This window comes from Thalassophryne amazonica, chromosome 5, assembly GCF_902500255.1.
Source record: "Thalassophryne amazonica chromosome 5, fThaAma1.1, whole genome shotgun sequence".
Taxonomy (NCBI): domain Eukaryota; kingdom Metazoa; phylum Chordata; class Actinopteri; order Batrachoidiformes; family Batrachoididae; genus Thalassophryne; species Thalassophryne amazonica.
In genome coordinates, this window is record NC_047107.1 from 79,413,517 (window position 1) to 79,436,695 (window position 23,179).

Below are 23,179 nucleotides of genomic sequence, written 5' to 3' on the forward strand. Positions count from 1 at the left end.
GGTTGGTAATGTTAGGCCTTACCTGTGTGAAGCACCTTGAGGCAACTCTGTTGTGATTTGGCGCTATATAAAGGAAAATGAATTGAAATTGAAAATTATAATGAGTTAGAATGGTGTGTGAGTCCAGAATGTTTTAGAACCTTAGACCTCAACAGTTTTTAGAGAAGAACTCAACCCTTTTATTTCCTCTTAGTTACATCATTTTTTAATGTTAATTTACTGTCTTAATGTTGTTCTAAATTGTTTAAGTTCATGTTATCATATACACACTATAATTATAATTATCATCATTATTGTTATTATCAGTATTATTATTTTATCTTACATTACTTCTGTTTTGTCATTTGATTTTTAAATGAACCACAATGGAAATAAGTGTTTTCACTTTCTTGTGTCATCTATGTATTTTTAACGTATTTACAATTATATAATGTACTTACATTGAACTTACTAAATAAAATCACTCACTTTCACACGCACTGGCATTTAATATATAGATGATTTACCACCCCCCTGCTGGAATGACGTATGAGTCCAGAATATAATTAGCAATGTCCATTGGTCAGTGTTTTTAGCTAAAATAGTTTCTCCAAAAATATTAGTCCTATCAGTGTTCCATTTTGGCAGTGTTCATCCATAACCCAAAATACATAAGCATACCAAAGGACAAATGTCAGCACTCCCAGTTTGTCTGTGATTGAAGTTACACATATGCACGCAGAGCTTTTTGTCTTTTCTGCATTCTGCCGCAAGCAGGTGCTTTTATTTTTACACATCCAAAACAAAGATGTGGTGGAAGACATCAAATGCACTACACTTCTCACTCATCGCAATGGCAACATGATACTTAGCTCACTCATGGTAACAGCACCATGACACTTAACTAAACTGACTAAACCAATTGAACTACAAAAACATAATAAATCAATAACACTTACAACACTGTTAAACTAACATGAACCACAATAACAGCATTTAAAACTCCAAAACCCTGAACTCCATTGGCACATTGCAGCACAACACCCATTGTTCACTGTTGTTAGCTAAAATTGCTAATTTCTTCAAAAATATTAGTGCTATCAACTTTCCATTTTTGCAGCGTTCATGCTTGATCCAAAATACATAAGCATACCATGCTTTCCGGTCTCCGTGATCTAAGCCATACACACACACACACGCACGCACACAGAGGCCACTTGGCTATTATAATATTTGGCTATTATAATATAGATAATAATAACAATAATATTACATTTTTTCCTATGTGGGCGGTGGTGGTGGTGGTGGGAACCTCAGTGGTAGCATTCTTGCCTGACAGAAAGCAGGTCTGGGGTTCAAAGTCCATCACTCACCTTATCTCCTACTACATCAGGGTTTGCGTCGAAGGACATCCGGTATCAATTGTACTTTTTAGGAGGGAGGTGGACATTATACCCATGCATTTCCATGTATTTACATTTTTCCCCCAGCTTTCTGTCCTTCTTTCTTCTGGCAGGTTCTTTCTCTCCTGCATGCCTCCTCCTTTCTTCTTCCATCTGGCCTCACCGGCAGTGTGCCAGCTTTCCCATGTGGAGTTATACCTCTTTTACCTACTGTCTCTAAACAGCTAGTTTCCTGCAATATGGTCCCCAGTTACCCCCCCACCTCCCATACTTCTTCGTGCATATGATTTTGGATCATTGTTATGTAAACCACACATCTGATTGTGTGCCTCTGATAATAAAAGGTAATTACTGATGAATTTATATTTGCTCCATCAAAGAGGCATTTCCCCATTTGTTTGTGTGTTTATCTCTGTTTGTTGGCAGGATATCTCAAAAACACTTCAACAGATTTCAGTGATATTTGATGGAGCCTTAAGCTCCTCTCACACGGAAAGCATGTGCATGACATTTAGAGGCAAGTGTGGCACTAAACATTCTAATTGCCACTATTTGCCATATACATGTCGCTACTTGCCACAAACACGGCGCACGGTTTTCGGCACTCCCCAGAGAGTAGCAAATGTTTCAGACATGTTCAGAACACTCGCTATGCAACTTCACTTGTCGCGTGCTCTCCCCTTACATGCCACTAACTCTCCACATACACGTCACGTACTGTGTGAGAAGCTGGAAACCACGAGGTTGTTCAGGGACACCAAAAACATGACAAAATGGAAGAAAACAGAGAAAAAATTGATAAAGCACTGACCAGGAAGCAGCAGAAAACAAGCTACCTTAAATGCCGCTGAATGCCACGCTCACATGTGCACACTGGCAGTCACTTGTATTGGTGGCAAGTGTAGGCATGTGAGTGGTGAGTAGAACTCACCAGTGGTTGCCACTAACATGCTACCCACACATGCCTTCTGTGTGAGAGGGGCTTTAGGTTTTGTGTGAGGATGAAGATAAAGTTCAACTTTATTTATCCAGAAGGTAATAATTTTGAACAGTAGTTAGTTAAATACACAATTACAGAAAGTGCTGGCGGGGGGTGGGGGTGGTACACCCTTTCCATTTCATTTCATTTCATTTCATTTGCACATTGACAAAGCAGGTCTGAGCAGAAGTTTGCACTTTGAGGGTCACATTAGGTCTGGGAGTATGCCGTGGAGCTGCACGTTTCCATATGTACCACACTACAAAACAGCCCTGGATCCTGGGTGGCAACCACCTCCTGAAAATAGCCTTCTACTTGTCACAGCCAGGTAGTTTTCTCCAGCTGCTGGAGTCTATAACTCTGAGACACCTCCATGCTAGCTGGTACACAGAGAAATGTGCCATATGGGCAAACTGTCATAACTGAGGTCACAAGCAAGCGACACTCCTCATCTGAGTCTCCCTACACACTGTGAGGCAAATAAGTATTTGATCCACTGTCGTTTTTGCAAGTTTTACCAGCTACAAAGAATAGAGAGGTCTGTAATTTTTATTGTAGGTACAATTCAACTGTGAGAGACAGAATCTTAAAAAAAAATCAAAATCATATTGTATGATTTTTAAATAATGAATTTGCATTTTATTGCATGAAATAAGTATTTGATCACCTACCAACCAGCAAGAATTCTGGCTCTCACAGACCTGTTAGTTTTTCTTTAAGAAGCCCTCCTATTCTGCATGCTTTGTAAAGCGTGCAGAATTACACCTGTTCAATTGCACCTGTTTGAATTTGTTATCTGTATAAAAGACACCTGTCCACATAATCAATCACACTCCAACCTATCCGCCATGGTCAAGACCAAAGAACTGTCTAAGGACACCAGGGACAAAATTGTAGACCTGCACAAGGCTGGGATGGACTACAGAACAACAGGCAAGCATTCTTTGTAGGTGGGAAAACTTGCAAAATCGACAGTGGATCAAATACTTCTTTGCCTCACTGTAGCTGTTTGATTAATGCAAAGTCATTCCAGGGGTACCCAAGGATCCTCTTAAGAAAACTAACAGGTACATCAGGTTATTGCTTGAGATGACTGGTTAGCATCCAGGACTCACATCCATACAGCTCTATACTTTAATTCTCATGCAAATTTATCGGCATCACCAAACACCTCTGCCCAGTGACTTCATGACTCCATACGCTCTGCCCAGGTGTCTCTTGATTTCAAAGGCTGAAGACCCAGAGATGCGAATTAAATAAGTTTTGGCACGTTCTCTGCGTACTTGTTAAAGCACCTGGACACTGATGTTAATATTCTTACATAAAGAACCCCTGAGAGTTGAAGCCTGTACTCACTGAGTATCACTTTGTAAATAAATGCCATCTATCACAATAAACGGGTAGATGTGAGAAAACATTCTGCATAATAATTACTTTGTGCTGTATGCACAGTATATTGTATCAATATGAATCATTAATGCTATTAAGCCTGACCTGATTTTCAACAAACAAGTCTTCACTAAGCAACACACATTTCATGTAATAATCACATCTATCAAGCTATATGGCCCATGGCTGCACAGTTTAGTTTGAGGCTGAGTTCAGTATGCCGCATTTGCTTTAACCCTAACCTTGCACTGAATCATCTGTAATGTCACTTTCGAGCGCAGTGAACTTTAGCTGATATAATGAAACAGCTACGGGACCTCGGCAGAACTTTTATTTGAGGTTTCACACTATGGTTCATTCGCTGACGCTTCCACTCAACTGTGACTGCTTACTACTAACGCATCTTTGATCCAGTGGGATTTAAGACCATAACCTTGTGATCTTCATCTCAAGACTTTAACGATATTAACAACACACTTCACAACCCTTGTCCTTGAGGTTTGCAGTGTTTTGATCTTTGATTAACTACGAGCTTGAGTGGGTTGGGGCATCCATGAGGAAATCTGTCAGATGCAAAGAGTGCTTGTATGGCATTTGTGCCTAGACAGGTTTAATTGTGCAACTCTGCGTCTGCTTTGTGATTATGACTGTGGACGATAAGCGAATCAGATAAGCAGATTAAATGTCCCCACAGATATGACAAGGGCACGCTGCTCTTTTTCATTTTCAAGCTGTGATTTTGGTGGATGTTTGAGGACATCTGGTTAACAAGAGAGTAATTTTCCATGTCTGTCACAATTAACATCCAGTCAAAGTGAATAAAAAGATGACTGAAAAGAGATATAAGACATGTAATTGTTGAAAAAGTATTGTTAAGCTGTGCTGCTGAACTCTATATTTATTTAGCTTCCACAGAATGTCTGAGCAGAAGGTGAGAGTTGGTCATGCAGTTTTGGAAAATCATTGTTCTTCATGCTATAATTGTGACCATTGGAGGGTGAGGAAGATGAGAGGCGGGTGGACAGGCAGGGGGATGAGCGGGAGGGAGACTGTGAAAAGCTGTCACACATGACTGTGATCCTGGTTGACAGTTGGTCCAGTCTGTTTCACAGATCAGTTAACTACCTGCGTGGTGGTCTTTCAGATAGAAAACAGGTTTTTGTGTAGATTGCATCAGAAAATAACATTGTTGAGTCTTTCTGTCTCTGACTGTCTGTCACATGATGGCCATCAAGCTTGGTTACCCCGCATTGCCCCGGTGTTGGTGCATGTGATTTGGACTGCAGCATCATATCACAATAGAACCAATCTTATACCAGAAAAGGTCAGGCCAACAGTTAAGACTTGTTAAAGGTCCTTGGGACATTTTGGTGGTGCTGGGGTGTGTGTGAAAGGGAATTTACTGTACAGTGCATCTGGAAAGTATTCACAGTGCTTCACTTTTTCCACATTTTGTTATGTTACAACCTTATTCCAAAATGGATGAAATTCATCTTTTTCCTCAAAGTTCTACACACAATAAAAGTTTTTTGGATATTTTTCAAATGAATAATAATTTTAAAAAAAACTAAGAAATCACATGTACATAAGTATTTGCACCCCTTTATCAATACTTTTTTGATGCACCTTTGGCAGCAATTACAGTAAAACCAGTGTAAACTAAGAGTTGGAAGGTTTATACATAGCACAGTCGAGCACTCCAGGTACTAACTATGTTGAAATTCTAACACCAAAGTGATGATTGATACATTAAATATACATACTGTAAATAACTCACCTTATTTGTTTACTCCATTGCTGTTGTACTAAAGGATGTAAAAAAGTGCACACACTGTGCCCAGATTGGTGTTCAAAACACAAATGGCCATTTTGAAAAGCTAGTGTGGAACCAGCTTGAGCATTGACATGGGTATGTTGTCACACTTTGAAGCTCTGTACCACTGGGATCAATCAATCAATCAATCAATTTTTTTTTATATAGTGCCAAATCACAACAAACAGTTGCCCCAAGGCGCTTTATATTGTAAGGCAAGGCCATACAATAATTATGTAAGACCCCAACGGTCAAAACGACCCCCTGTGAGCAAGCACTTGGCTACAGTGGGAAGGAAAAACTCCCTTTTAACAGGAAGAAACCTCCAGCAGAACCAGGCTCAGGGAGGGGCAGTCTTCTGCTGGGACTGGTTGGGGCTGAGGGAGAGAACCAGGAAAAAGACATGCTGTGGAGGGGAGCAGAGATCGATCACTAATGATTAAATGCAGAGTGGTGCATACAGAGCAAAAAGAGAAAGAAACAGTGCATCATGGGAACCCCCCAGCAGTCTACGTCTATAGCAGCATAACTAAGGGATGGTTCAGGGTCACCTGATCCAGCCCTAACTATAAGCTTTAGCAAAAAGGAAAGTTTTAAGCCTAATCTTAAAAGTAGAGAGGGTGTCTGTCTCCCTGATCTGAATTGGGAGCTGGTTCCACAGGAGAGGAGCCTGAAAGCTGAAGGCTCTGCCTCCCATTCTACTCTTACAAATCCTAGGAACTACAAGTAAGCCTGCAGTCTAAGAGCGAAGCGCTCTATTGGGGTGATATGGTACTACGAGGTCCCTAAGATAAGATGGGACCTGATTATTCAAAACCTTATAAGTAAGAAGAAAAATTTTAAATTCTATTCTAGAATTAACAGGAAGCCAATGAAGAGAGGCCAATATGGGTGAGATATGCTCTCTCCTTCTAGTCCCCGTTAGTACTCTAGCTGCAGCATTTTGAATTAACTGAAGGCTTTTTAGGGAACTTTTAGGACAACCTGATAATAATGAATTACAATAGTCCAGCCTAGAGGAAATAAATGCATGAATTAGTTTTTCAGCATCACTCTGAGACAAGACCTTTCTAATTTTAGGGATATTGCATAAATGCAAAAAAGTAGTCCTACATATTTGTTTAATATGCGCTTTGAATGACATATCCTGATCAAAAATGACTCCAAGATTTCTCACAGTATTACTAGAGGTCAGGGTAATGCCATCCAGAGTAAGGATCTGGTTAGACACCATGTTTCTAAGATTTGTGGGGCCAAGTACAATAACTTCAGTTTTATCTGAGTTTAAAAGCAGGAAATTAGAGGTCATCCATGTCTTTATGTCTGTAAGACAATCCTGCAGTTTAGCTAATTGGTGTGTGTCCTCTGGCTTCATGGATAGATAAAGCTGGGTATCATCTGCGTAACAATGAAAATTTAAGCAATACCGTCTAATAATACTGCCTAAGGGAAGCATGTATAAAGTGAATAAAATTGGTCCTAGCACAGAACCTTGTGGAACTCCATAATTAACTTTAGTCTGTGAAGAAGATTCCCCATTTACATGAACAAATTGTAATCTATTAGACAAATATGATTCAAACCACCGCAGCGCAGTGCCTTTAATACCTATGGCATGCTCTAATCTCTGTAATAAACTTTTATGGTCAACAGTATCAAAAGCAGCACTGAGGTCTAACAGAACAAGCACAGAGATGAGTCCACTGTCCGAGGCCATAAGAAGATCATTTGTAACCTTCACTAATGCTGTTTCTGTACTATGATGAATTCTAAAACCTGACTGAAACTCTTCAAATAGACCATTCCTCTGCAGATGATCAGTTAGCTGTTTTACAACTACCCTTTCAAGAATTTTTGAGAGAAAAGGAAGGTTGGAGATTGGCCTATAATTAGCTAAGATAGCTGGGTCAAGTGATGGCTTTTTAAGTAATGGTTTAATTACTGGCACCTTAAAAGCCTGTGGTACATAGCCAACTAACAAAGATAGATTGATCATATTTAAGATCGAAGCATTAAATAATGGTAGGGCTTCCTTGAGCAGCCTGGTAGGAATGGGGTCTAATAGACATGTTGATGGTTTGGATGAAGTAACTAATGAAAATAACTCAGACAGAACAATCGGAGAGAAAGAGTCTAACCAAATACCGGCATCACTGAAAGCAGCCAAAGATAACGATACGTCTTTGGGATGGTTATGAGTAATTTTTTCTCTAATAGTTAAAATTTTGTTAGCAAAGAAAGTCATGAAGTCATTATTAGTTAAAGTTAATGGAATACTCAGCTCAATAGAGCTCTGACTCTTTGTCAGCCTGGCTACAGTGCTGAAAAGAAACCTGGGGTTGTTCTTATTTTCTTTAATTAGTGATGAGTAGAAAGATGTCCTAGCTTTACGAAGGGCTTTTGTATAGAGCAACAGACTCTTTTTCCAGGCTAAGTGAAGATCTTCTAAATTAGTGAGACGCCATTTCCTCTCCAACTTACGGGTTATCTGCTTTAAGCTACGAGTTTGTGAGTTATACCACGGAGTCAGGCACTTCTGATTTAAAGCTCTCTTTTTTTAGAGGAGCTACAGCATCCAAAGTTGTCTTCAATGAGGATGTAAAACTATTGACGAGATACTCTATCTCACTTACAGAGTTTAGGTAGCTACTCTGCACTGTGTTGGTATATGGCATTAGAGAACATAAAGAAGGAATCATATCCTTAAACCTAGTTACAGCGCTTTCTGAAAGACTTCTAGTGTAATGAAACTTATTCCCCACTGCTGGGTAGTCCATCAGAGTAAATGTAAATGTTATTAAGAAATGATCAGACAGAAGGGAGTTTTCAGGGAATACTGTTAAGTCTTCTATTTCCATACCATAAGTCAGAACAAGATCTAAGATATGATTAAAGTGGTGGGTGGACTCATTTACTTTTTGAGCAAAGCCAATAGAGTCTAATAATAGATTAAATTCAGTGTTGAGGCTGTCATTCTCAGCATCTGTGTGGATGTTAAAATCGCCCACTATAATTATCTTATCTGAGCTAAGCACTAAGTCAGACAAAAGGTCTGAAAATTCACAGAGAAACTCACAGTAACGACCAGGTGGACGATAGATAATAACAAATAAAACTGGTTTTTGGGACTTCCAATTTGGATGGACAAGACTAAGAGTCAAGCTTTCAAATGAATTAAAGCTCTGTCTGGGTTTTTGATTAATTAATAAGCTGGAATGGAAGATTGCTGCTAATCCTCCACCTCGGCCCGTGCTACGAGCATTCTGACAGTTAGTGTGACTCGGGGGTGTTGACTCATTTAAACTAACATATTCATCCTGCTGTAACCAGGTTTCTGTAAGGCAGAATAAATCAATATTTCCAATTAGCATTAAGTCAGTAATGTGTAATGCTGCATTCCCATATTGGCTGTAAGCGGGAGATCATATGTTCCATTGTTTTCAGTGAGGTTGATGGAAAAATTCCATTACCTCTTGCTGTGAGTGCAACAATTACATACTGCAAAGGTATTTGCCATAATAAGTTAAAAAATATTTAAACTTTTGCCACATACTGGGTCAAAAAGAACAAAGCGGATGTTGCTATATCTTTAACCAGGAAGAACAATGGATAGCGAATGATGGATAATTTAAGTGCAGAGAGTCACCCAGTTTTAATCAGGTAAACTTGGTTAACTTGTTTGATATTACCAAGAGGAATTAATCTATAACCACAGAAAAAGTGTAAAAGCTTTATCAGAGCAAATGTTTTTTGTTTAACTATAACACTGTGCAAAATGCTAAAACTGTTGTTTCTCTCATCTACAGTCTTTTCCTGTAGATGACAGATGTGAATCCAACATTTGTTTTAGCAATATGGGCAGTGTGACATTCTATGAAATCAATATTGTATTCAAGGGATGCTGTCATCTGGACTAACAGTCCAGTCATGGGTCATCTACTGGAGTTACAAATATTTTAGATATAGAATAGATGGAGTCTTTCTTATGATGAAAATGATCCATAAATCTAGTTCTAACAATCCTACTGACGATCAATCCTGTGCTAGCTATGGATTTATTGTCCAGCTCTGCATTCTTCATTTTCAGTCTCTGGAGTATCTGCTCAGTACTGTTTGGCTTTTCTTCATCTTTCTGCAGCCTGCGCTGTGCAGAGAATGTATAAAGAGCTTGCTGGTGTTTTTGTGTTAACTTTCCTCTAACTTTGTTGCTCTGCTTGTCATGGCGATCCTGCATGTCCTGCCCTGTTTTCCGTCGCTGACCATGATATTTGTGTTCCCTGCAGATCAGCCTTTGAGCAGGACGTGGAGCATGGCAACACAGATGGCCTGGGAGACTGCCAAAGTAAGCAGGCCCTCTTCACATTATCTTTCCTTCTCTCTTCTCTCCTCCCCCCATCAGTCCTCTCTTCTCTGCTAACTCGGTCTCCCGCTCCTTTTTCCTTCTTTGCTGCTGACACCTTTTTCCTCCCCCGTCTGTTCCACCTTCACAGTCCTGTCTTTCAGTCTCTTCCATCCATCTGTCCCCTTCAGCTCTCATCATCTTCTGTTCTTCCCCTGCTGTGTCCCTGGTCTCCTAGTCAAGAGAGCATTGTGTCATTTTGGTCAAAGCCCTATTTCCTTCTTGCACAGTGCTATGAGAGCACAACACATACATTTAGTGGCACACAGGGAAGGGTGTGTAACTTGTGATTAGTCAATGGGTTACATTTCGAAACATAACAGTGCACACAGTTTCCACCCAGTCGTTAGTAGTCCTCAGTGAGGGCTTGAAAAGGTCCATTTAATGTCGTTTTAACACTTCTTGGTATAACATGCGTTGACCGAGCAGATTTAAGATGTATCACAAGCGTATATATTTCCTACAGTAGTGTTCAGAATAATAGTAGTGCTATGTGACTAAAAAGATTAATCCAGGTTTTGAATATATTTCTTATTGTTACATGGGAAACAAGGTACCAGTAGATTCAGTATATTCTCACAAATTCAACAAGACCAAGCATTCATGATATGCACACTCTTAAGACTATGAAATTGGGCTATTAGTAAAAAAATGTAGAAAAGGGGGTGTTCACAATAATAGTAGTGTGGCATTCAGTCAGTGAGTTCGTCAATTTTGTGGAACAAACAGGTGTGACTCAGGTGTCCCCTAGTTAAGGATGAAGCCAGCACCTGTTGAACCAAGCTTTTCTCTTTGAAAGCCTGAGGAAAATGGGATGAATTCAGAGTTTGGGGGTCGTCTCACAAACTGTCTGCAGCCCTTGGACCCAAAAAGAACAATTTTACTCTCATCAGTCCACAAAATATTCCACCATTTCTCTTTAGGCCAGTTGATGTGCTCTTTGGCAAATTGTAACCTCTTCTGCACATGTCTTTTATTTAACAGAGGGACTTTGCAGGAGATTCTTGCAAATAAATTAGCTTCACACAGGTATCTTCTAACTGTCACAGTACTTACAGGTAACTCCAGACTGTCTTTGATCATCCTGGAGCTGATCAGTGGGTGAGCCTTTGCCATTCTGGTTATTCTTCTATCCATTTTAATGGTTGTTTTCTGTTTTCTTCCACACGTCTCTGTTTTTTTTTGTGTCCATTTTAAAGCATTGGAGATCATTGTAGATGAACAGCTTATAATTTTTTGCACCTGTGTATATGTTTTCCCGTCTCCAATCAACTTTTTACTCAAATTATGCTGTTCTTCTGAACAATGTCTTGAACGTCCAATTTTCCTCAGGCTTTCAAAGAGAAAAGCATGTTCAACAACTTCATCCTTAAATAGGGGACACCTGAGTCACACCTGTTTGTTCCACAAAATTGAGGAACTCACTGACTGAATGCTGCACTACTATTATTGTGAACACCCCCTTTTCTACTTTTTTTTTTTACTAATAGCCCAATTTCATAGCCTTCAGAGTGTGCATATCATGAATGCTTGGTCTTGTTGGATTTGTGAAAATCTACTGAATCTACTGGTACCTTGTTTCCCATGTAACAATAAGAAATATACTCAAAACCTGGATTAATCTTTTTAGTCACATAGCACTACTATTATTCTGAACACTACTGTATGTGCCATCACCGGAGGTCAGGGAGCTCAGTGGGACCAGAGCTGGGCTACCAATATACAGACCGGGGTGTGATTACTAGTCACGCTACCTGTCCATGTCATTGGAAAAGATGCTTCATCTGTATTGCCCCAGTCCACCCAGCTGTAAATGGGTAACCAGTCTTGGCTATGCAAGTAACCTGTGATTGGACTGGGGCCCCATCCAGGTGGAGTTATAGTGCTTTGTGGTACAGTATCTGGTGATAAGGATCGGCACCAATGGGCCTCAAGCCCTTTACTGTATAGAACTTGCTTCTACTTCATCACAGCAGGACCTATCTATGCAGAACAATGAAACCGCAGCTCTGCCTTGGTGTAGGAAACTATATCAGCTTCCACCCTCAACTGAGCTCACTGTATCACAGCATGACTGGCTCCAAAAACTGCAGTGTACCAACAGGCAGCTATGTTGAGCCATTCCTTTCCAGCTCTTGCTTATTGATTTCATGTGGAAAAATAAAATCAAAACAGTTAACTTTTCCTATGGTACACTACAATCCAGATCTCAGGTAGACTTTTGGATTGGTTGTAGAAAAGTTCAAAATTTTACCATAATTTGAAAGGCAGTAAACACATTCTTTAGGGCCCCTTCATACATAGTGTGAATTTGGTCAAACTGGGCATGAAGTGCGCATGAAGTAGGAATCGTATGAAATACGTGTAAAATTGCAGCTGCCTCTACTGCCTCGTAGACCTGTTGCTACAACTATTTGCGCACACCAGTAGCTGAAAGACAGAGTGTGCGCTGTGAGAGCCCATCGAACCCTCTCGCAGCAGGTGTCAGCCAAATTACACCTAACATGCACAAAAATCGGTCGTTTGGCAATTAGAAAATGTGTGGCCATTCGTACTATCATCACGAAAACAGTCAGCAGACAATCACTGTCAAGCTGATTGTGAAATTTGTCTAAGTGCCTCATGAGTGTGTGGCTTTTTGTAAAGCCACACACATGTGGTGCATATGTCTCGCACGTGTGTGCCTGTGTTGCACTGTTTTCCTGCGTGCACGAACCGTTGCAGCGGTATCGTGCACACACCGTTGCAGCGGTATCGTGCACACCTGCCCGTCGGTGCACACCTGCCCGTTGGCACAATGTTTTCATGGTTTGCTCATACGAGCTGTTCTGCCAGACTGTTCTGTCTACCTGGGGTAAATTCAGTTGATTGGACATAATTTGGAAAGACACACACCTGTCTACATAAAAGATCCCACAGTTGACAGTGCATGTCAGAGCACAAACCAAGCATGAAGTCAAAGGAATTGTCTGTAGACCTCTGAGACAGGATTGTCTTGAGGCGCAAATCTGGGGAAGGGTACTTAAACATATTATTTTATAATAATATTATAATATGCCAATGTTTTTTTAAAACTCTCTCAAACTCAACTCAACTCAAACTCAACTGCTCAATGGTGAATATTGTATGATGCAATTTAATCTAGTTGTCTCAATTTTGTTTGTGATACAGACATTCATTTTGAGTGGTAATATTGAATCTTCTACAGGCTTCAGTGATCCACATTGGATTATGTTCTCTCTGCTGAAAGCATTGTACGAGATCATCAGCTTGTAATTGATAATCAGAATCTGAGCTACAGATACGATGTAAAGGATTAAATTGTGAGATAGGTAAACTTTTCTTTAGAGATACTGGATGGAAGGATTTTCCATGTAGGACAGAGTTACGTTCGGTACTCTTTCTATATAGTGTGGAACCCAGTCTGTTACCTTGTCTGTAAAGAAGAATATCTAAAAAGTTCATTTTTGTGCATCATACGCCATAGTAAATTTCAGATTACAGTTGTCATTAATAAAATTATGAAATTGTACAAAAGATGTTTCTGTACCATGCCACACAAAGAAAATGTCATCTATACAGCTCTTCCAATGAGATCTGATGTAAATAAGGATTTTTATCAGCATTAAAAACAATATCATGTTCAAAGAGACCGCAGAACAATGAGGCAAAACGGGGGGCCATTCTCAACCAGGTAGAAATCAGATTCAAACATAAAAAAAATTTAGGTCAGTACAATATTTGCAAGATCAACAATACTCTGGATACTTTGTGTGAAGGCTGTCCTTTGATTAAGAAAACATTTAATGGCTTGTAATCCACCCTCAACAGGGACATTAGTGTACAAAGATTCTATATAAGAGAGGAGAGAGATATAACCAGAGGTTGAAGAAAATGATCCACAGAGGCCGAAATCTTTTCTGTTAGAGAGCCAATGGCTAATACAATTGGTCAGCCAGGTGGCATATCCGTATACTGTTTATGAATCCTGGGAAGGATGTATCCAAAGATACATCCTTCCTAAGATGTATCCTAAGACGTATCCTGTGCTTGGGCCATGGTGCCGACACAAATGACAAAACAACTGGAAATGTTGCCGGTGCACAGAACAGGAGGGTTTCAGAAACAGACACCACACCCACCTGTGGATGGAGCCGAGAGAGAGAGAGAGAGAGAGAGAGAGAGAGAGAGAGAGAGAGAGAGAGAGAGAGAGAGAGAGAGAGAACAGAATCAGGCATCAGAAAGACAACAAATACAGTATAATTTGTCAGCATTAAGCAACAAGAAGAACAAAAGAAATACTAAGTTGATTGCCAGCCATGAGCTCTAAGCCTCAATAAAAGACCCAGAATTTAGATAAAGTTGAGGTTGTGGCCCATTCCGTTTCCTAATAAAATGAATTTAAAAGAGTAAAAAGCATAGTAACATACTATGCCAGTATGCTAGCCATACGAAAGGGAAAATAAGTGTGTCTTAAGTCTGGATTTGAAAGTCTCTACAGAATCTGACTGTTTTATTGATGCAGGGAGATCATTCCACAGAACAGGGGCACAATAAGAGAAGCTCTGTGACCCACAGACTTTTTATTCACCCTAGGGACACAAAGTAGTCTTGCACTCTGAGAATGCAGAGCCCGGGCCTGTACGTAGGGTTTAATTAGGTCAGCTAGGTAGGGCGGTGCCAGTTCATGAACAATTTTATAGGTTACTAGCAGAACCTTAAAATCTGGTCTCACTGGGACAGGAAGACAGTGAAGAGATACCAAAATGGGTGTAATGTGGTCAAACTTTCTGCTTCCTGTCAAAAGTCTGGCAGCAGCATTTTGAACCAATTGGAGACCGCTAATGCTGGACTGCGGTAAACCAGAAAATAGAACACTGCAGTAGTCCAATCTGGAAGAGACAAATGCATGAATCAGGATCTCACCATCAGCCATAGATAGGATGGGATGAATCTTCACTATATTTTGCAGGTGGAAGAAAGCAGTCCTCATAATATCTCAAATGTGGAGGACAAAGGACAATGTAGGATCAAAAATAACCCCAAGGTTCCTCACTTTGTCAGTGTGATGTGTGACACACGAGCCTAGGCTAAGCCGGTCAAATTGATGCCGATGTCTCACTGGACCAAGAACCATCATTTCAGTCTTATCAGAGTTTAAAAGTAGGAAGTTGCTAGACATCCATTTTCTCACTGATGCAAGGCAATCTTCCAAGAATTTTATGTGGATAAGATTACCAACAGTTATCGGCATGTATAACTGAGTATCATCAGCACAGCATTGAAAGTTATCTCCAAAACGCCGCAATATGTGCCCAAGGGGTGCTATATAAAGGGAGAAAAGCAGGGGCTAAGACGGACCCCTGTGGAACCCTAAATTTTATGTCACTAAGGTTAGAGGTAGTGTTATTGTACAAAACACAGTGAGAACAACTGGTCAGGTATGACATCAAACATGTAAGGGCACTCCCAGTAATCCCAAAATGATTCTCCAGCCTATCAAGTAGAATATGGTGATTCACGGTATCAAATGCAGCACTGAGATCTAACAGCTCCAGAACTGTTGTGGTGTCCGAATCCATTGTAAGCAGAAGATCATTCACCACTTTAGTGAGAGCCGTCTCTGTGGAGTGATATTTTCTAAAAGCAGACTGCAGTGTCTCAAAAAGATTATTGTCAGTAAGGTGGTCCACGAGCTGCAGTGAAACCACTTTTTCCAGAATTTTAGAGCAACATGATAGATTTGATATCGGCCTATTGTTCTTCAATACAATAGGGTCAAGATTAGATTTCTTAAGTAATGGTTTAATCACTGCGGATTTGAAACATTTAGGAACAGATCTAGAAGTTAATGAGAGATTAATAATTTCCAGCACAGTCGGCCCAAGAGTGGGCCACAGGTCCTTAAACAGTTTTGTTGGTATAGGATCAAATAAACAGGTTGTGCTTTTTGTTGACGTTACGAGTTTCGTCAGCATGCTTAGTGAGATACTCTCACCTCAATAGCAGGGTGTAATGGCTGGGTAAGGCATGCCGGGATATGTTTAACCTAATGTCTTCTATTTTCTTTCAAAGTAATCCAGGAAATCTTGTGCTGTAAAAGGAGAGCGAACTACAGGTGGTTGTCCATGAATAAGTGTTGCCACCCTCTCAAACAAGAACTTTAAGTTATGCTTGTTTTTGTTGATTAAATCAGAGTAATAGGTTCGCTTTGTAGCCAGTAGTGCATGTTTATAGTCTAAGATAGCATCACGCCACGCAAGGTGGAATACTTCTAATTTTGAACTATGCCATTTCCATTCTAGACCTCTAGTCTTATGCTTGAGGTCACGCAAGTAATCATTGAACCAAGGTGGCTGTGTTTTTTTTTTTTTGGGGGGGGGGGGGGGGGCGTGGTTTTAATAAAGGCGGCACAATCATTTCAAGTGCACTTTTGAGCGCTGAGTTTAAACTATCCACAAGACTGTCTACTGATTGGACATTTTCTAAACGTGAATCTAAGGTATCAGGCAGTCTAGCTTCAAGTTCAGTATTAGTTGAGGAGCTGATGCTTCAGGACAACTCTGTGAATATCCTTGAGTGGCCCAGCCAGAGCCCAGACCTGAATCAACTTGAACATCTCTGGAGACATCTAAAAATGGCTGTGCATTGACACTCCCCATCCAACCTGATGGAACTTGAGAGGTGCTGCAAAGAGGAATTGGCAAAACTACCCAAAGATAGGCGCACCAAGCTTGTGGCATCATATTCAAGAAGACATGAGGCTATAATTGCTGCTAAAGTGGCATCAACAAAGTATTAAGCAAAGGGTGTGAATACTTATGTACATGTGATTTCTTAGTTTTTTATTTTAAATAAATTTACAAAAATTTCAAAACACTTTTTCACGTCATTATGGGGTGTTGACTTTTGAGTGAAATAAAATAATTTACCCCATTTTGGAATAAGGCTGTAACATAAAATGTAGAAAAAGTGAAGCGCTGTGAATGCTTTCGGGACACACTGTACTTTAAATTTCATCATGTGAAAGTGGAACCCGGAGTTAATAATAACACACTTCTCCTTATTTTCTTTTCTTCTTCTAGATACCTTCGTGGCATTGAATGGTAAGTAACCTACACATACTGCAGAGCCAATCACATAAAACGACAGCAGAGCTACATTTCATCTCCTCTGAATCTTTCATTTCAGTCGGACCTCTTCATCAAGTCAATCATGCCCTCTCAAGAAAATTAAAACTCCACCTACACATGTAAAAAACATTATTAATGACTCAGCTTCTTAACTGAATTTATTTCACTCCTTCTTTTTAATAGGCAATCATTCCAGTGATGAAGGTAATGAAGCTTGGCCCAGCCGTTCCCTCTTTGCTATGATTATCTTCCTCATTCAGCCCGTTGATGTTTAGAATGAATATAATTAGAAATCGGACCTGTAGGGTTAAAATTCTTTAACGCTGACATTGATTGTGTTAGTCCTAATAGATCTTCTCTCCCTCCATGTTCCTTTGCCCCTTCCCTGTATCGCCCCTGTGCTATTACATCGATTAGCCCTGACCTTTGCTTCGCTAATTGGATGAATCTGGTTGCTGCGGATCCAGGCCATGCGGGTGGCGACAGCCATCAGCGTGCACGTGAAATGCAATATGTGAGAATCAATCTGTTTTGTTTGTGCCGACCACAACTGGTGCAGACAATCTAAACATAACCAGCACAGTGTGTGCACCAGCACAGTGTGTGCACAAAAAAACTAAATAAAACCAAAAAAACAAATAAAAAAATCAGTCTTAAAGCAAAATGTGATAATCACACTTCAGTGGAGGCTCATTGATCCCTTCTTCTCACCCAGAACTTTTTAAGGAATGATAAACAGATACGATTAGCCCGCAGTAATGTTTCCAGCACCGGCGCATTCATCTTATTTTTTATCTACACTGAATTAGTTTTCCGTAAGTCTCCACACATACTGTACCTCGGAGCTACCACATCAAAACAGCCAGATCCATACTTAACCACAAGAATAGCTGTTTTGAAATTGTTCCAGAAAGCCTGGCTCTCTTTCTCACCCTCCCCCCATGTGACTGTGCCCCCCCTTTGATTCTCCTTCCTTGTGGAGCTCCGGGGTCATGGAGAAAGCATCTGTGTTGTGCACCCATATAGTGCTGAATATGCTCTTACTGGCTCAGCTGTGTACTTTGACACACACACACAGACACACACACACACACACACACACACATATACAAACACCCAGTTTATACCCCCCAACTAAAGTCTCACCCCGGCTCCTCCATCTATCTGCTGGTGGTTGATAGGGATCTGAAGCTAAATAAATGCCACTTCTCTATTCCCCTCACCTCTGCTCCAGACTAGACGTCCTCCCTTTTAATCTGTAGAAAGCGAGGGATGTGCATCTATCGGCGGTTTTCCCCCCTGATCCATAGAGGAGCACTGAGGCTCCAAGCATCTCCCTCCCGCCCGCTCTCTCTCTATATGTGTGTCATCTGCCTGAATTGCACTTCCCCTGGTGGTTGGGGAATGAATTATAAAATAGGCCTGTCACACTAATCTCTCAGCCTTGGGCCAATAGTTAAATAAATCATTTTAATGATTGCCACGCTGCGAGGAGGCGGAGGTTCTGGGTGGTGGTGTGTGTGGGGTTTGTGTCTGTTGTGCAAAGTCTACCAGCAAGCGTCGGCGTTAGCCCCCTGAAACGGCCCCATCTTCAAACACACACACACACACACACACACACACACTGAAAAGGCGCATCTGTAAACACAAGGCTGTCAGCTCCTCCGTAGAAGGGGAACATGTTCAAAAGGGAATTGTGGGATGAGCTCCACTGAGGCTGTGGATAAAAGTGTTGTCACTCTTCACAGGGAGTTAAAACACACACACACACACACACACATATATATGTATGTATGTGTGTAACATGCAACTTGAAAACATGTGAAGTACAATATAGCTTCAATGGAATTGTGTAGGCTGGCTTAAATGGGAGCATGTGGAACGGTAATGTGATTAGTGCGGTACAAAACTAAGCAGACATACAAACCTTTGTGCTACTCGTGAATTTCACCTTTGAAAGACAGCTGTGAGAGGGGGTAGCTCAGGGTGAGAGGCGTGCACTGATGGAGAGGAGATATGATCCATCATACACAGATGAGGGAGCTTTTTGTTGCAAGCGTCAGATGATGTCAAACTATCAGAGATGCATTAGTGAATAAGGTGTTGGAGTAGCTAAAGTGCATCTCAACACAGCGGCGCTCGGCTCATTGCGGCTGTTATGATGCCCTCTTCAACTGTTGGCCAGCAGTTGATTTAGTCATTAATGAATTTAATTACAGAGAGGCATCAGATCAGAGAAAAATCATTAACTGTTAATGAGACATCTTTTGATGGTTGAGCTTGCCGTGTTGCTGAGAGCTTTGCTAAATGAAGAGAGGATATTTAAATGGATATGAATTCTGAAAGGTTTTTAAACACAAAACAGTGAATTGGCGAAAGAAAGGAGAAAAAAAATATAACAAAAAGGCAAGCGTGTGAAGTAGAAGGTGGACATTATGAAAGGAGGGGGTAAAAGGCAAGAGCTCCAACACGACACGAGGGGACTCGGGGTGAAAAAGTGCAGGGGGGTTAACAGCGGACATCAAAGTGAAATGATGGACTGAAGAGATGGATTTAGAGAAACAGAATGTACAAGAAAGAGATGTACATAATGAGCAGAAAAGCTCAACTGTTAGACAGTTGAGATGAGAAGAAAGTCTTTGTGTTGTCCTTCTTTTCAAAGGTAGGCACCCTGTGGTGATTGTCGGGAAATTCCACTGTAGCCTGCTTGGCTGTGACAGGCCCAACACGGCTTTGACATGCCCAACAGAACACCACAGCCAGAATGTGGAAGATGTAGAAATTGAGAACTGAAAGGAAAAGAGACGTAGACGTATTTGCTGAGGTCACGGCTATAGGTCTGCACATATCCTCAGTCCCCAACCCGCAGAATAATGCACAAGGCTCTATAGGGGAGGCTGTGGTGAGTTACTGCTTAGATGTGCTCTCCAGCGAGCATGCATCAGCTCTATGCATCACTGCGTCACCCACACCACAGAACCACCCTGGGTCACGGGTGGCAACCACCCAACTTGCTGTGGTCTTCTCCAGCCACTGGGGTCCTCAAGACAGAGATCTGCATGTTGGATCATGCACACAGAAATGCACCGCGTGACTAGAAGGTGTGCTCTGTGTAATGTTGTATCGTACCTGTGGCTGAGCATCAGTTCCTCTACTTATTAACACTTTGCCTTGTTAATGTCAACTAAAACAGATAGGGACTGAACCAGAAGCAGTTCGCCCCTCCTCCCAGTAGGTTTAATAGAGTAGACCTGGGTTGGGATAGTATAGCAAGAAGGAGATGAGAGTCTATGACTCACCTGGATGAGATGTCAGTCCAGCACAGGTAGACTTGGATAATGCAGATGTAATGTCTGATCCACTTGCTGAAGGACACAAGTAGCATGAAGCACACCTGGAATCAAACCCAGTTTATATATATGAACTGGAGGGTGTCTCAAAAAAAAATTACCCAAAAGTATGTTGACAGCACAGATAAACCAGTCAATATTATCAGACATTTTGTGCATGACCATGTGGCCGAAGCATGTCATTTTTCTCGCCAATGAACAGTTTTTAGTTCAGTCTTTTCTTTTTGATGTTTTAACCTTTTATATTTACACCACATGATCAATGTAACCTCCTCGCTTGAAGTTTCCTAAGAAATAAATCATCTGTTTCCAGTTTTCCGGAAAACCACTAAGCAAATTCAAGTCTCCTTGCTATTTGCTGGGGAGTTAGTTCACTCTGAGACTGAATTTTGTATGGAAAGAGATGCAAGTCAGCCCTTAGGATGCGTTGGACAGAATTCAACGATTTTTGTTCTGTGAATTAGGGTCAACTGTGGCATTTTTCCTGGACGTTAATTCTTGCAGAACAAACTTTAGGGCTTCTGAAATGAAAAAAAGCCCACCATTATTTCCAAGTAAAACCATTTCCTGGTATTCATATTTCAGAGTACTTTTGGATACATTTTTTTGAGACACCCTATAGAGGTAGTCAAACGTGTGTGTGTGTGTGTGTGTGTGTGTGTGTGTGTGTGTGTGTGTGTGTGTGTGTGTGTGTGTGTGTGTGTGTGTGTGTGTGTGTGTGTGTGTGTGTGTGTATATACACTCAACAAAAATATAAAGGCAACACTTTTGGTTTTGCTCCCATTTTGTATGAGATAAACTCAAAGATCTAAAACTTTTTCCACATACACAATATCACATTTCCCTCAAATATTGTTCACAAACCAGTCTAAATCTGTGATAGTGAGCACTTCTCCTTTGCTGAGATAATCCATCCCACCTCACAGGTGTGTCATACCAAGATGCTGATTAGACATCATGATTAGTGCACAGGTGTGCCTTAGACTGCCCACAATAAAAAGCCACTCTGAAAGGTGCAGTTTTGTTTTATTGGGGGGGGATACCAGTCAGTATCTGGTGTGACCACCATTTGCCTCATGCAGTGCAACACATCTCCTTCGCATAGAGTTGATCAGGTTGTTAATTGTGGCCTGTGCAATGTTGGTCCACTCCTCTTCAATGACTGTGCGAAGTTGCTGGATATTGGCAGGAACTGGTACACGCTGTCGTATACGCCAGTCCAGAGCATCCCAAACATGCTCAATGGGTGACATGTCCGGTGAGTATGCCGGCCATGCAAGAACTGGGACCTTTTCAGCTTCCAAGAATTGTGTACAGATCCTTGCAACATGGGGCCGTGCATTATCCTGCTGCAACATGAGGTGATGTTCTTGGATGTATGGCACAACAATGGGCCTCAGGATCTCGTCACGGTATCTCTGTGCATTCAAAATGCCATCAATAAAATGCACCTGTGTTCTTCGTCCATAACAGATGCCTGCCCATACCATAACCCCACCGCCACCATGGGCCACTCGATCCACAACATTGACATCAGAAAACCGCTCACCCACACGACGCCACACACGCTGTCTGCCATCTGCCCTGAACACTGTGAACCGGGATTCATCCGTGAAGAGAACACCTCTCCAACGTGCCAAACGCCAGCGAATGTGAGCATTTGCCCACTCAAGTTGGTTACAACGACGAACTGGAGTCAGGTCAAGACCCCGATGAGGACGACGAGCATGCAGATGAGCTTCCCTGAGACGGTTTCTGACAGTTTGTGCAGAAATTCTTTGGTTATGCAAACCGATTGTTTCAGCAGCTGTCCGAGTGGCTGGTCTCAGACGATCTTGGAGGTGAACATGGTGGATGTGGAGGTCCTGGGCTGGTGTGGTTACATGTGGTCTGCAATTGTGAGGCTGGTTGGATGTACTGCCAAATTCTCTGAAACACCTTTGGAGACGGCTTATGGTAGAGAAATGAACATTCAATACACGAGCAACAGCTCTGGTTGACATTCCTGCTGTCAGCATGCCCATTGCACGCTCCCTCAAATCTTGCAACATCACAGCATTGTGCTGTGTGATAAAACTGCACCTTTCACAGATTTAGACTGGTTTGTGAACAATATTTGAGGGCAATGGTGATATTGTGTATGTGGAAAACGTTTTAGATCTTTGAGTTCATCTCATACAAAATGGGAGCAAAACCAAAAGTGTTGCGTTTATATTTTTGTTGAGTGTATATATATATATATATATATATATATATATATATATATATATATATATACGAGGTCTCTTAGATAATAAACCGACCCTTTATTTTTTTTTTAACTATATGGATTTGAATGACATGCGATTACACCAATCATGCTTGAACCCTCGTGCGCATGCGTGAGTTTTTTCACGCGTGTCGGTGACGTCATTTCCCTGTGGGCAGGCGTTGAGTGAGATGTGGTTCCGCCCTCTCGGCTGAATTCCTTTGTTTCACACGCTGCTCGAGACGGCGCGCGTTGCTTTATCAAAAAATTTTCTGGACCTGTGAGGAATATCGGAGTGGACACTATTCGAGAAATTAAGCTGGTTTTCTGTGAAAAGTTTAACGGCTGATGAGAGATTATGGGGTGTTTCTGTTGGTTTAAGGACTTCCCACGGAGCGGGACGTCCTGCAGCGCTTCCAGGCGCTGTCGTCGGCCTGTTTCGAGCTGAAAACATCCTAATTTAAGGCTTAATTCACCCAGGACATC

The 23,179-nt window shown here is 41.2% G+C and overlaps 1 protein-coding gene across 5 annotated transcripts in view; it reads left to right on the forward strand.

Annotated features, from left to right (window-relative positions):
- Positions 1-23,179, forward strand: part of sema6a (sema domain, transmembrane domain (TM), and cytoplasmic domain, (semaphorin) 6A) — a 330,131-nt gene that overhangs the window by 252,694 nt on the left and 54,258 nt on the right. For 3 of the 5 annotated variants that reach the window (XM_034170629.1, XM_034170632.1, XM_034170630.1), the window contains 3 exons: positions 9,847-9,905; positions 17,048-17,068; positions 17,279-17,299. In XM_034170629.1, the coding sequence (XP_034026520.1) occupies positions 9,847-9,905; positions 17,048-17,068; positions 17,279-17,299 (101 nt within the window). The remainder of the gene's footprint in view (positions 1-9,846; positions 9,906-17,047; positions 17,069-17,278; positions 17,300-23,179) is intronic. The other 2 variants (XM_034170631.1, XM_034170633.1) reach the window with 1 other exon arrangement.